This window comes from Protopterus annectens, chromosome 1.part0 (genome assembly GCF_019279795.1).
Source record: "Protopterus annectens isolate FY-2018-M chromosome 1.part0, PAN1.0, whole genome shotgun sequence".
In the NCBI taxonomy this organism is placed as follows: Eukaryota; Metazoa; Chordata; order Ceratodontiformes; family Protopteridae; genus Protopterus; species Protopterus annectens.
The window spans coordinates 511,865,904-511,881,293 of record NC_056725.1 but is presented as its reverse complement, the minus strand read 5'-3'; the positions used below and the strand labels follow the sequence as shown (position 1 = coordinate 511,881,293).

Sequence of the window (15,390 nt, the reverse complement as noted above, 5' to 3'; positions counted from 1 at the left end):
CAGATCAATTACAGCCACAGGCAACAAGTGCTGATGAAATTGTTAGCCTACATATTTCACTGGGAGTGGGACACAGGCTACCCTGGTCTTAGCTTTCTCTTAGTATAGCAATTATGGAAACACCCACCATGACCAGGTGGTGATAAAGATGTGAATATACTGCCCTATGCATGATGCCTTCAGGCAAACCCCTCCACCTACTGAGTAACAGTAACAAAGCAGACAGTGTAGCTTCACTGCTTACACAGGTACATGCAAAGCACATATCAGCATATTTTAAAGTCCCATATTTCTTGCCCATTGAATCTTATAAACTCCTAACAGCCCACAATGCATGTTAACAGAAGGTGATGAATAATGAAGCCAAGTGAGTTGACGGCGACCAGAAAGTCACTATCACACAATTCTCTCAATGGTTTGCATAAGTACCTAATACACATAAAGGCTTAACACTTTAAAAACCTAGATGGATCAGTTGCATACCAAACCAACTTATGCTGTTGCTTGCTACCAAAATAAAAAATTGAGTCATTTATCCAAAGAAAATTAAATGCAATTGCAGCAGATGTCATTAATTAAAATGCCAGAAAAATCCCAGGAAAAAAAAAAAGCCAAGATAAGCAATTCTCAAACTGAATTATCTAAATTATTCCTATAAAGGAAATTCTAGCAGAATGATCCAGATGTAGCTATTTTTTTCTTATACTTATTACACAGACAATGCCTTAAAAACAAGGGTACAAACAGTATTACAGCTAAACAACATGCTACAGACATACCTCTAAACTGTCCAGATTTTTGCAGAATATCCAGCTTTTTATTGCGTCATATTGTGGTCTGTACCTCATAAAAATTCTGCTTTCTGGCAGTTCTTGAGGATTGAAGTAACTAAATAACACGCATTTCAGTTTGACTTCATGTGGTACAGAAAATGCAAATAGAAATCACGTTACTCTAACGACTTTCTGAGCTGTGAAAACATTTGAAATGCCCCCATTCTCCCTCCAAATTATTTTGGCTCTGTCCAGATTCCTTCCTCTGAGAGACTGAAATGTCTAGAGGTAACCACCAAGGAAACACTATTTTTTAAAATAGCCGCACGCCCGCACCTGCACTCTTTATGAAGGAAACTGACTGTTTTAACGGAAAACCATATGCAAGTGTTACCGCAAAAATAAATAAATAAAAAACTGCTGATTAGAACTGTTCGTGATCGCCCTTTATGAAAATATTTGTGGGTGAGGTGACTGTTGAAAGACTAAACTAACAGGTTATAGTTACGCACCGAAAGAACGATCTAACAGGTAAAATACTGAACAGTAGTAAGGAAACTCACAGGACTGTTAAAATACATTATATTATGCTTTAAAAAGTTCACTTGATGGATTAATACAAGATTCAGTGTGTTGTACATAGATATTGCTTGAAAACATTAGCACTGAATGTGTGATGGTGACAGGCCCTTATAGCTCACAACTGAATGGGACAAATCCTTAAATAATAAAAGAGGACTTAAAAGCATTAGTACTTTTAACCTGAAAATGTGATAGAAAATGTGAATATATGTGGGTGTTCTGAGCATGTACGTATAAAGTACATTAATATACACAGTCTAAGCCCTATTCTGACAGGCTAGCACTCTCGCTCAAAGAAGCCAACGACCACTTTAAAAAAAAATTGAAAAAAAACGGTAATGAAAGGGGCCATGCGGGAATTCGTGGCACCCCATTATTTGGACCTCAAAACTAGTAAATACCGAGGAATTCGGTATAGTTGAGAGTTCAGTGCTGAGAAAAGTTGCGTGTGAGAGGCGCAGCAAAAACAGTAGCATCAACTTACCTTAAGGTAAAGCAAACACTTGCTGCAAGTGGTGAAGAAAATAAAATGCCAAAATAAATTAAATCCACAGCAGTTGATAGCCCACTTGGTGAAGCGAACCAGGCCGCCGATGATCCACACCATGCCACGCCATCCAGTCCAGTCCAGAAAAAATTCAGGAAGCAAATATCAGCCAATAGATGTGCCCTGCTCTAGCTCGTCATAAAGAAATGAATGAGTGGCGGGCATGAGCTGAATTATATACTGCGTGTCGATTGGCGGTAGCCAAGGAGGATGTCATTAATACGTTTCGTCAGTCGTGGGAGGAGGGTGCAATGCTACTGTGTACTAATGGGCGTCTGGGCGCAATGTAAAAATTGAAGAAAGTTTTACTTTTTAACTTTGGTTTGTTTTGCGGATTTGGCGCCCCTTATGAGGCCGGCCTGTACGGCGCCCTAGGCGGTTGCCTAGTTCGCCTATGCCTAAGGCCGGCCATGCAAATACACCACATAGGTTGTAGAAGATAGAGAAGGAAAGATAAACTCCAGAATGACAGGGGGATGGGCAGGAGGGTAACCTGGACGGCAACAGTGAATACATTCGAACATCTACATTTATGGTTAAGTGTACACAACTGTACTATGTTCTTCATGTTTCACTGTTGCAGTCATTACATTTGGGTAGAATGCCAAAGCTATGGTTGAGAGGCTGGAGCTAAACAGCATTAGGAGCGGCTATAAGGCTCTGCAGAACTGCAGTGGCAAAGCCTGCCCTGGATTTAGAGTAGAGAGGCAAATGATAATGCTTTGTAAAGGTGTGAACAGAACTCCAAGTAGCAGCCTCTAAAATGTCTTTGGTTGGTACTCCCCTTAGAAAGGCTGCTGAAGTCGCTGCAGCTCTGGTGGAATGAGATCTGGTTTGCCATGGTTTAAGTAGCAGAAATGGATGCAGTGGTTTATCCACTTTGAAATTGTCTGCTTTGATATAGCCTTGCCTTCTGATCCTGAAGCATATGTCACTAGTAACTGCTCAGTTTTTCTTAGAGCTTTAGTCCTGCTTAAGTAGAATCTTAGCTGTCTGTGTACGTCCAAGGAATGCAGAATTCTCTCTCCCTTGTTCTGCAGATTTGGATAAAAGATGGGCAGATGAATTGTTTAGTTAAGAGCCACACTGGAAACCACCTTGGGCATAAAAGTAGGATTTGTCCTCAGAGATACCATGTCTGGGTGAAATATAATAAAAGGCTCTACAGCCATGAGGGCCTGTAGCTCTCAAACTCTTCTTGCTGAAGTAATTGCTAGTAGCAGAGCTGTTTTCCATGATAAGAACTTTATATCAGCGGTAGCAGCTGGTTCAAATGGAGGCAGGGTGAACTTTTCCAACACATAACTGAGGTCCCATGCAGGCAGTGGTGCTCTTTTAGGAGGCCTTAAATATTTGGCTCCTCTAAGATACTGCTTTAGTAAAGGATGAGAAAAGATTGCTGGCTCTGTATTGTAATGAGCCAAAATGGCAGAGGCATGGATTTTAATTGATGAGAAAGATAGGCCTTTGTCAAGCATCTCAGTTAAGTATTGCAAAATCTGAGGAATATTTGGTTCTGCTGTATCACTTCCTTGTGCTTGATTCCAAGCACAGAATCTCTTCCATTTGTCAGCATAAGATTTTCTAGGACTAGGCCTTCGGCTTCCAAAATGACATCCATCACAGCTTTACTGAGAGGTGTTGCTTGTATGACTACATGATCAGCCATGCTGCCAGGTTCAGAGTCTGTAGTTGATTGTGCAGGATCTGATTGTTTTGCTGGGACTGTAGTTGTGGTCTTTGAGGCAAGGTCCAAGCTGGGTATTGAAACAAGTTCCTTAGGATTGGGTACCAGTATTAGCGAGGCCAGTCCGGGGCAGTTAGTATCATCTTTGGTTTCTCTTGTCTGACTTTTAGGAGGACCTTGGGGAGAAGAGGCAGAAAGGCGTAAACCGATAGGTTTTTCCAACTGAAGGCTAGGGCGTTCACTTTCCCTGCTTCTCTGTGGTAAGTCCTTGTACAGAAGTTTTTCAATTGATAATTTTGAGGAGAGGCAAATAGGTCTATGTCTGGGCTCCCCCATGCTTCCCACAAGTAATACAATTATTAAATTTTTCTGACATCGGTAAAAAGCAAGAAAAAGGTTTCCCCAACGGGGTACTTAGTTTTAGTAAATACTTTGGTTCTGAAACTCATACTCAATATTTCAGTAGTCGGCCGACCGGCACTTGCGAAATGCTTCTGCTTCGGACACCGTGCGGCAAGAAAGACTAAGAAAATGACGTCGGCTGCATATTTTATACCCCTGATGACCTGACGTCATGGAAGAGGAGACGGCAACAGACGCAGGACCCAAGACTTTGGAATTCAGGCCGACTGAGGGCAACCTGCCAGCAGATTACCCAAATGTAATGACTGCAACAGTGAAACACGAAGAACATCTGCCTGCAACTTTCCCTTACTGGGATGTGCAGATAAGCCTCCTTGAGATCCAAAGTTACCAGCCATGAATCCTTCCCCGGCATTGGTAGTAATTGTTGAAGGGTGAGCATCTTGAATTTGGGAATCACCAAAAAAGTGTTTACAATGGACACATCCAGAATAGGGCACCAGGTGCCCTCTTTCTTGGGTACCAGAAAAAGCCTTGAATAAAAATCTAGGTCTGCCTGATTTGCAGGAACTGGCTCTATAGCCCCCATAGTCAGTACAGAAGAAATTTGAGTTTCCACCTCTGCCCTGAGAGTTCTGGGTATATCTGGGTATCCTTGTAAAATGGGGAAGGTGTGAAAGCAAAACGTGTAACCTTGGTTTACTATACTGAGAACCCATTTGTCGTCTGTGATGACAGACCATACCTCTGCGAACCTGGCTAACCTTCCCCAAAGGAAACCGGAGTCATTGAGAAGGTTTGCTTTGGGAAGCTGGCTTAAAACTCCCTGATTTAGCAGAAGAATGCCATTGTTTAGCCCTCTGAGGGGCAGAAGCCTGTCCTCTGGAAGATCTGAAACCCTTAAGCCTAGAGCGACCCTGTTTGCCAGGATCAGGGAAAGACCAATTTGTGGAAGGATAATGCCTACTAAACCGAGGAGGCTGAACCTGAAGGAAATCTTTTACATCTTGCATAGATTTTGCCTTATCCTCCAACTTCTTTAGTACCTCCTCAGCTTTATTACCAAAAAGATTGTCCTTGTGCAAAGGACCATCCAGCATTTCAGATTTAACTGGTTCAGAAAGAGGCTGCTTCCTGAGCCAAGCATGCCTTCTAATTATGGAACCAGTGGCTGCTGCTCTGCAGGAAGCCTCCAAAGTGTCAAAACCACAAAGAAGTGAATGCTTATTAACTAAAGTGGCAGAATTCAGTAAGTCTTGTAAATCTTTGTTCTCTGTCATGGAAGGAATATCTCCAAGTTTAGCCTTAATATCCTTCAAAGTATGCTGCTGATACTTAAGCATGTGAAAAAGACAATTCACGGATCTAATGGCAAGAGTTGCAGAGGTATAAACTTTTTTACCCCACCTGTCCAAAGCCCTAGATTCCTTATCAGAAGGCACAGGGTTTTTAGCAATAATAGCCTTAACACCTCTGGGGCCTTGAGAAATAATTTCTGGATCAGCAGTAGGGTTTTTAAAAAGGAATTTATGAGATTCAGGAACCCTGTAATACCTATCTTGTTTTCTGGGGGCAGGAGGGACAGAATTAAGAGTTAAAAAAATTTTCCATGAAAACATCATCCACAACTTCCAAAACTGGAGGTATAGCCAGAGGCTTATGCTGTGGCAAATCTAAAAATTCCCCGATACTTTTCTTAGACTGTGGAAAATCCTGACATTCCCCATTTAAAATGCTCCCTAAGAGTATACAAAGTATCCCCACAGGAATAATCTTCTGGAGGGGAGGCAGGAGGGATAGAGTCCTCAGCATCAGAATCTTTAAAGCCTGAAAAAAGTTGAGAATTTCCTTCTTCCCCTGCAGATCTGAGACAGACAAAACATCAGGAGATAATTCCCTAGCCCGCTTTGAAAGGGGGGGGGGATGAAAGCCCCCTAATCAGGGAAAGAAGATCACCAGCCATCTTTACCAACTGGGACTGAGGTACAGGAGGGGAGGCCGACACCTGCTTGTGAGTAGGTTTGCGGCTGGAAGGTTTACTAGCAATCCGGAGGGACTAGGGAGGCCTAGCAATTGCAGAAGTCTGAATTAAGTTAGTCGGTCTGGTTCTGGTCTCATGTCGAAAAGAAGAGGCGTCAGAAGCTGGTGCCTGCAAAGCGGCTCCAGACTCATCTGAGGCGGCGACAGGCGGAGGGTCTGAAGATGAAATAGCAGCCTGCGGCATGGAGGACTCCGTAAAGGTCTCAGTAGAGGCTTGCGGCTGAAAATCTGCAAATTGCAGGGGCTGGGAACGTGCCTCACTGACTACCGTTGTGTTGACGACCAATTTCACCAGTGTGTCATCAGTAGATTTAGCCCTAGACCTGTCGCGGTCCTTGTTTGCGTTTCCTAGGTATATCCGAAGTTGGGAGACCAGAAGATGCCATACTGGCGAACTTGGGCCAGACTCCGAAATGCTTATACAAACTCTTAGCTCTACGGCATATGGTACGCGGGTTAAAGGAAGCACATAGATCGCAGGTAGGGACGTCCTGCTCAAGACCCAAACAAGTTATACAATAGGAATGGAAATTATGTTGTGGAATCTGTTTTCCACAGGCAAGACAGTTATTAACTTTATCTGACATTCGTTAAAGCAAGAAAAGAGGATCCCCAATGGGGTACTTATCTGAAGGTGTCTTTAACTTGGTAGTCGGAAAGTGAAACGAACGTAAATGGCCGACCAGCACTAGTGCAAATTGCATCTGCTTTGGGCTCAGTGGCAAGAAAGACTGAGGAAATGGCATCGGCTGTCTCCCTGTATACCCGACGTACCGACATTAGTTTTACAACCGGCGGTGGCCGACGTCATATACCAAGGACTCTGGTATTCGGGCCGACTGAGGGCTACCTGGAGCCGGACAACCCCATATGTGAGGACTGCAACAGTGAAACACGAAGAACATGTAGCAATCCAGAAATGCCTTCTTCCCCTCAGGATGGGATGATGACAGCAGCTGCTTACTGCTACTCCTCCCCTGCCTGAGCCACTAATGGAATACAGGTTGTCTGGGACACTGTCAGGGCTTTTTCCTTGCTACACTACAAAGCTGGGCTAGGGTAATAAGAAATATATGCTTAATTAGAGCAACCTGGCTATAAAACTGAGATTGTTGTACTAATGGTTTACTGTGTAGGCGCTACCCCCAACTAAATGCACATATCTGGGATTATTTTCATTTTGTTTATGAACATTTGCTTTTTCATCTAGGCTTGTCATGTTGCTGGAAACAGTTCAAAAGATCAGTCATCAATATGCCTAGTTGTCAAAATAAATGAAAGAATGAATAAGAGCAGAAACACACAAAGAATAAGCAGTCACATACAGTGATCACAGCACTAAACTGAATTGTGCAATGACAATGAAAAATGCACATCTTCTATCAATTAGAAAGCAGTGAAAGATTTACAGGGAATGACTGAGACAAAATGGCTAACATGTTGTTTACACGTAACAGAGGAACTGTAGGAGTAATTACACAAAAGTCATAACAGGGATTTCTAACATTACTGGCAATAGGTATATCGTGACCACAGAAGAAGTAACAATAGCTTAATTTACTTGTCAGCTTAGAAATCATGAATAACCTGTGCTGCAACTTAAGAATAATACAGTCTGTTTGATGCATTTGCCTGGTCAGTCAGTCTTTTTTACCCTCTTAAATAACATGGTGTTGGTTGAGTCTAGTGCCACCAGTGTTCACTTTGTTCATTTTTTTTACCATCTCCTTTTGGAACAAACCAATACTCACTACTTGCCAGGTACAGTACCTCTGTAATGGATGCCCTGAACTAGTTTGCTCCATTAACTCTTCAGAATTAGATGGGCTGCAAAATAAGCTTGTCTGACTTTGGTAAATATACAATGGTTAGAATCGACATTTCTACCACTATCCCCAGTAATGATGTCACGTTTTTAAGATCAAACTATTTTGCCATCATAATTTATGCTTTTTTGTAAGGTCTTCTGATGCTACATTGACTAACATTAAAAGCGATCTCACTATTACTATAACGGACATGTCTGTTAACCATCTGATGAATACAGGCATCTTTTAAAGTGAGATCATTTTAATTAGTTTCTGATATTGTAGCCAAGGTATACATATCTTACACACAGTTATCAACATTATAGAGTGCTTTGGCACAAGCACTTAAACAGAAGTGACTGATAACTCAGATGCTTCAGTGTGCATGTATGTCTTACGATACTTAGCTCCTTAACTGAGTATGTGAAGTAAATAATTTAGGCACTACAGACAAGACCATCATATTTTTCCTGTTAAAACTTACAATGACAGTTCCTGATGTCTTCATTCCATGCAGAAGGATGGCAACCAGGGTGAAAACTAGCATCAATGGACCATACAGCTCTCCAGCAATTTTCTAAAGGAAAACAACAATAAATAAAAGCCCTGGAAACACAAATTAAAGCCAAAACAAAGGACTGCTAAATGGCTAAAATGTGCACTAAAAGTCTACTTGGTAGTTTATACAAGTAATCTAGCATCACTTTCCAAGTCAGCAACAACATGCAGAACTTACTTGTGATGAAATCTCAAGTCAGCAACTATGCAACCATTAATAAGGAAGAATATCCAGGCAGTGACAATATCAATAGTAGGTACACCTAAAATCCTTTCAACAAAGTCATCTGACATTTTTATACATGTTCATTCCTGTGTTAGACATACACAATCAGGTAATTTGAATCCTTTGTTGCACCTGAAATATGACATCCTTAATTCGGTATTTAATTTCTGACAATGTTTACTATTGCAACTTACATGACTATTACGATATCTATGCCTCACTAACTTAACATTACTCTTGAAAATGTTGATCAGCTTGGGTGTATGTTAATTATCTAGCTCTTAATTACCACAAATTGCCATGACTGGTAATTTCAGCATATATTGTATTTAGGTTTATAAGAGATACACAATTTATCTTAATGTAGCTTACCTAATATCTTGGCAGAGTATGTCACTGCTAGTGTAAAGCAAAACTGCTTGTCATTTTTTCTTTCCTCTGCATTGTGTCACACTAATATATTAATATATGCATACATGTAATAAAGTCTGTGATAATGCCAGATTTCTGACGCTTTTCTCTTCGTATGACTGTCAAGCTTACAAAGTATCGGTATTCTAAAAGCCTGACTGCCACAACCCAATTTATTATTTATTTGTCTTTGCTGACCAGGAAAGTCCAACTGAGCAAAACTCTCATTTTCAGTTGATGCCAGGTACAAAAGCTCCACAAAGCTGATTACGTCTGAAGGCATGTAATGACCAACTTCTGACTATACTCTTGAAAGACACTGTGTTACACATTAATTATGTTTTTTTCATTATTCCTGGTATTTAATTTTAGTTGCAGGTTCCCTGATCTGGCAGTGTTCACTCCTTCAGCACAGTATTCCAGGCAGTGCCTTTCAAAAAGAACAGATCAGACACTGCTTAGACAAGCAGAGGGCACCCCAAAGTAACATATAGATTTAAGTAGAATTCCTGCAGCTTTTCTGAAAAATTCACGTTTCCCAGCATTATAATTTTACAGTAAGGAATCACAATACTTTCAAGTAGCTTAATTCAAAGGCTACAAAATATAGCACTGTATTCAATAACGCACTGAGGGCAGCCACGGTGGTGCAGCGGTTAGCGTTGCTGCCTCACAGCAAGAGGTTCTACGGTTCGATCCTCGGCTGGGGTGCCTTCTGTGCGGAGTCTGCATATCCTCCCTCTGGTCGCATGAGTTTCCTCCGGGTGCTCTGGTTTCCTCCCACATCCCAAAGACATGCTATAGGTGGACTGGACACACTAAATTGGCCCTAGGTGTGAGCGAGTGTGTGTGTGTGTGTGTGTGTGTGTGTGTGCCTTCTGTGGAAGGTTGGGCGCCGGGCTGGCAACTCGACACCGTAAAACGCACTGAATCGGTGAGACATAATGTGGTACAACAACTTGCCTGAAGTGACTAGTCATGCTCTTTAGAATTAGATGGGGTCAAGCTTCATTGACTTTGGTAGGCACACCGTGGATCAGAATTGAAATTGATGTCTATCACTGTCCCTAGGTCTTCAATGAAAAAGTGTCATGTTCTGTGATTTGACCAGATTTACTTACACTGAAGACAAACTCATTACTACTATGCCAAATGCATATTTTGTAGACTATCTCAGATAATTTTGGTATCTTTTACTGATTTAATGATGTTATCCAGTTTGCAATCAGCAGCATACTTGGTTACACACATCCTATTTTCCACTTTCATATCCAAGCACAAAAAAATACTAAGAAAAAGGGAAGAAAGAACTGGCCCTAGTACAGAACCATATGGGACACCAATTGTAACTCTAAATGGGACATACAAGTAATCTTCCGCCCATCTTGTTCCATTCTTTTGTGTAACCAGGTTTAATACATTCAACTCTGCATGGATGGACTTTTAATGTTTTTATTTCTTTAATTACATTCTCTACATGAAATAGTTTGAAAGCTTTGTCAATATCAAGATAAGCAGCATGCACTACCGGTCTGCACCACATGCTGCTTTTAACTTTTAAGAATACTAGATTAAAAATGTAAATTCTCCCTTTAACAACTCCACAAAAAGCCAAGGAACTGGACTGTTTTTGTCTATTTCCACTATGATGTCATAGCTATCCATCCCAGATAAGATAATCAACTGGCCCATTTGTGACCCCTTGGGTAACATCCTTATAACCTAGTTATTCCTTCAGGGCAAATGTACTGGGAGCAGTGCCATCACCTATAAGAGGGAACAGTGTTTAATTGCTCTTTATTGCCCTAATCCCCTCCAGTCTACTGCTTTTTGCAGGCTCTGCTATTGCTGATGCTCAATGGCATATGTACCTTCTTGCTTAAAGACATGCATTACTATGCAGTGTGGCCTGCTAAGGGATTCCTACAGCTTGCAGAGTACAAATTGAGTCAGAATGTTTCTTGTTGAACATTCCTCAATCTGTTTTCCACAGAAAATTACTGCTGCTGCTAATACAGTTACTAAATGTGTACTAGTAGAGATTCAATTCTTTTTTTAAAATAATTGCATTCTTTTTTTTACTTTTTATTAGATTTTTTTTCAAACAAAGATTGCTCCATTCTTCATGTTAGTGTGATTGTTGAGTTGGTATATACAAGTCTTGGGATGGTGGAGGACTTGCTCCTAGAAAAAAATAAATAATTTTTCACTGGGCTCAATTCCCAATCAATTCTACTTACTTGGCGAGCTGTTACCAAGTGGAGCTGTAAGTCAATAGACTAGTAGTGGAAGCCCTGCTAGGCTCAGACTGTAAGGGATTCAAATGGATTCCTACATATGTTGTCAATGTAGTGAGCCAAAGCTGGTTCCATTCTCCTCAGGACAGGTGAGCTGGGTGGCTGCTTATTACCATCCTTTTTTTATTGGGTACAATAAGCTCCACTGTTCATCCAAGCTGAATTTTTCCTAACATTTTTGATCAAAACTAATATAAAAACATTCCATAAGTGATCAAAAGTGTATCAGGCTTTTCATCTACCCGCTAAGCTAAATCTTCTCGCAAGTTGTTACTTTTTAGTCCTTTAGGTAGCGTCCTGTTTATTCCTATACTGTAATAGAGGAAAACACTTACTTATATACTCCATTTATGACTTTCTAATCATGATTCTGCATATCTGAGATTTCATCAATTAAGATAATATCCTGGAAAGAAAGTTGTATTCTAGTTTTCAACCAGCATGTAAAGGCTTTTTCAGCTACTATCATTAACAACCTTGGAAATGTCCTTTGATGCTCACAGGAAGCAGCTATCCAAGTCATAAATCAGTATAAATAACCCCTTTGTTAATTCATACCGTCTGTTAGATATCTCATTAGGTGTATTCTGTAGTGTCTGATTAAAGTTTGCTAGTTCAGAGCATGTCTAGAATAAATGTTCCCAATTCCTTACCAAGACAATTGGTGTTTGAAAACTGTTTTGTACCCCATTTGGCATGCAGAAATACCAACAGAGGCACTGCTAAGCAAACATTCCAAATGTTCTTGATTTGGTGGCATATCTAGCTGTGAAACATCTATCTCAGTCTGTATTTACCACTCCAAATGTATATTAATCTTCTCTCAGGTCATTTGGAACTTGTCAGATTACTCTTTTTTTCCCTTTCTCAATACAGCACATATGTCCTATTCACCAAACTTTTATGGCACACAGATTTTTCCTTGATTTTATATCAGAAACTGACCTAAGCTTGACGTTTGTGAAGTCCTCTTGCTATTTATTATGATCTATAATCAACTCTGTGTGAATGCTCCCCCTCAAAAAAATCATTCTACCATTAGGTTGGACAGCAAACTTCTCCCTGGTTTCATACCATGACATTTAGTAAACAAGAACTTTTTCTTCCATTTGGCTGTTATACTTCTTGCCCTTCCAGGACTTCATGGTACACCTATTGGAAGAAACTCCTGTTTCCATCCCTTCACCTCCTTATCTAATATAATCTTCCTGGCCATGTCGCAGATTCTTACTCAAACATGTTTTGTCATAACCTCCATCACAGACAGCCCAGAAAGTTAGCTTGTTGCATCTCTGTGGCAAGGAGTCCAGTGTCACAGCCATATCCTTCCACTGTGCTTTAAACTCTGCACATTTCATGAAATATAGCCATCTTAACTGTGCAGCTGCATAGTAGTCTAGTAACTTTGGAACACAGATCTCCAATTCAAAAGGCATTACTAACTTCTCCTATCCAGCCCTTGTGTGCTTATCCTTCCATGAATCTCTTGTATTTTTTTCTCATTATCCCTAGAAACTCTTCCTCCAAGAGGACCATGGATGACCTGCTGAAGGTAATCAAAAAACCAAGAACATCTTAATTACCTGTATTTTATGGTCTAGTCATATTTTCAGCTTCTTCAAAATCTTTTACTCTTCCCAGGACTCCCTACCTGATAAAGATACTGAGTTGGTCATACAGCTTTTCATATATTTGTAATCATTTTTATTAACCAATCACATTATAAACTTCAACATGAGTTCAAATACCAAAAGAGAAAAAAATCAAGTTTTCGTTATTACTGTCATACAGTACATCGTTTTTAAATGTTTTTCTTTTATTCCAACATTACACAAACTGTCAAGTTCTGCTTTCAGTTAATCCAGCCCCTCCTCCTGAACACTGTTCTGAATATACTGTTCCCACAAATTCTTATTTATTTCTAATAAATTTGCTCCTTCCCTTTTCTAAACCTAACACATCAATTTATTTTCTCTCTTTTATGACATTCAAACATTCCATTGCAGTTGGTACATATTTTGATTTCCGTGTTCTAGTAATTACTTTTTTGGCAACCAACTTCAAAACTTAGCAAGGTTGTATTATGTCCACGCAATTCAGATACTATATCTCAGTTAAAAAAAATAATTTCCTTATGTTACCACCATTTGTTCTCCCAACATTTCTCTGTAGGGAATTTTTAAAATCCACCATCTTTTTATATTCCTCAAAAAGGCACATTTTCAATTAACTCTCTCTTCTCCAGCACATCTCCAGCATTTGGTATCTACTTGAGGAAAAATCCTCAGAAGTTTACTTCTGTGCAAACACTCCAATGCAAAAATCCTAAACCTTCTAGAATTTGTTGCATACTTGGAAGACCTACATATTTCTTCCATTGCTCCTTTATAAATTGTCTTTCTATTCTCTTTTCTCAATCTTTACATATTTTCTAACCTCCTCTGATTGATTCTTACAGTTATCATGCAGTACATTTTGTATGTCCTACTAATGATCCTTTTTTTTAACATTTTCTGTTCAAAACAACTAATAATTCCATTCAGGTCTGGTCTTTCACTTGGCACAACCTATTCCTTTTCTCTGCCAATACTCTTATCAATCCTTGAGAGGGAAGGCGATCTCTAACTTGCAGTCCAAACTCTTGTTTAGCCACATCCCACTCTATTGCATTCCCTTCCCAGAGTTACTTGCTCACAGTACCAGGGTATCATTTTTAAATTTCCACCAGCAAATTCCAGTCCCCTTGCCTATTTTAATACCACTAGTTACAGATGTTCCTACTGGCAAAAACTCCTTTTTCCATTCCTAAATTGTTTAGTTCTTACGACATCTTGTTCTACTTTATGAATATAATACTCTGCATGGTTGTTACCATTCTCCTTAAGTACTTTAATCCAAAATTAGAGATTGCCTTCTACTGTGACTCATCTTAACAATTCTAAATATTTCTGGTCATCAGTAAATAGACTTCTTTCCCCAGGAATTGCTAAAACTCCGTCCCCACTTAATGCTGACCCAGAAACCCCTCTCCAGACTGCTAATGCTTTCAACTCTTTTTTCTCTGAAACTATTCAATCCCTAGCCAAACAAATGAACACCAACAACTCTTATATTCCAAATAATATAGCTAACTCCTCCTACAACTTCTCTCTAAAACCCATATCTACTTCTTTCATCTATAGACTCATTCACAAACTGAAACCTTGCACCCCTTCTGCAGACAAGCTCCCTTCTCTCTTCCTTCAGAAAGCTGCCAAAGAAATTGCATACCCTATATCCTTACTTATAAACAGAACTATCCAAGAGGGAACCATCCCTGACATCTGGAAAGTCTCCTTTATTATCCCACTACATAAAGGTGGTAACTCCCTTGACCTTTCCAACTTTAGACCAATCGCCCTTCTCTCACCCCTATCAAAAATCATGGAAAAATGTATTCATCAGCAACTTGTGCACTATCTCTCTCTTCACAACATAATAGCAAAATGTCAGCATGGCTTTAGACCTCACCACAGTACCACCACTGCCCTTCTTTCCTTTGTAGATACTATCAACAAAAATCGAAACAACAATACTCTCTCTTCCGCTCTTTTCATTGATCTCTCTAAAGCTTTCGATATGGTCAACCACTCTCTCTTAATCAACATTCTTGAATCTCTCTCTTGTGATAAATTCGCCATTAATTGGTTTAAATCTTATCTGAACAACAGACAACAAGCAGTAATATGGGAAAACCATATCTCATCACTCTTGCCCATTTCCATCGGAGTTCCCCAGGGCTCCATTCTTGGTCCACTTCTGTTCTCTCTCTTTATTAACGATCTACAGACTGCAATCCCACAAGCAACCTGCATACAATACGCAGATGATTCAACCCTTATCTGCTCGGCACCATCCTCTACAGAACTGATCTCACTGACCCAAAATACCTTCTAAACGGTTTCTCCTTCTAAATGCCAAAAAAACAAAACTCCTCCTCTTCTCCCCCACCACTCGGTCCCCCCCTTTAAACTTTACCATTTCCTCAAATAATGGTACTCTCATCTCACCTGATCTCACTACAAAACTTTTAGGAATAACCATTGACAATAATCTCTC

General features: G+C 40.1%; 1 protein-coding gene across 1 annotated transcript in view; it reads right to left on the bottom strand.

Annotated features, from left to right (window-relative positions):
- YIPF3 (Yip1 domain family member 3) overlaps window positions 1-15,390 on the bottom strand; it is a 366,566-nt gene that overhangs the window by 242,673 nt on the left and 108,503 nt on the right. The window contains exon 5 of the mRNA XM_044061028.1: window positions 8,285-8,377. Coding sequence (XP_043916963.1) covers window positions 8,285-8,377 — 93 coding nt within the window. The remainder of the gene's footprint in view (window positions 1-8,284; window positions 8,378-15,390) is intronic.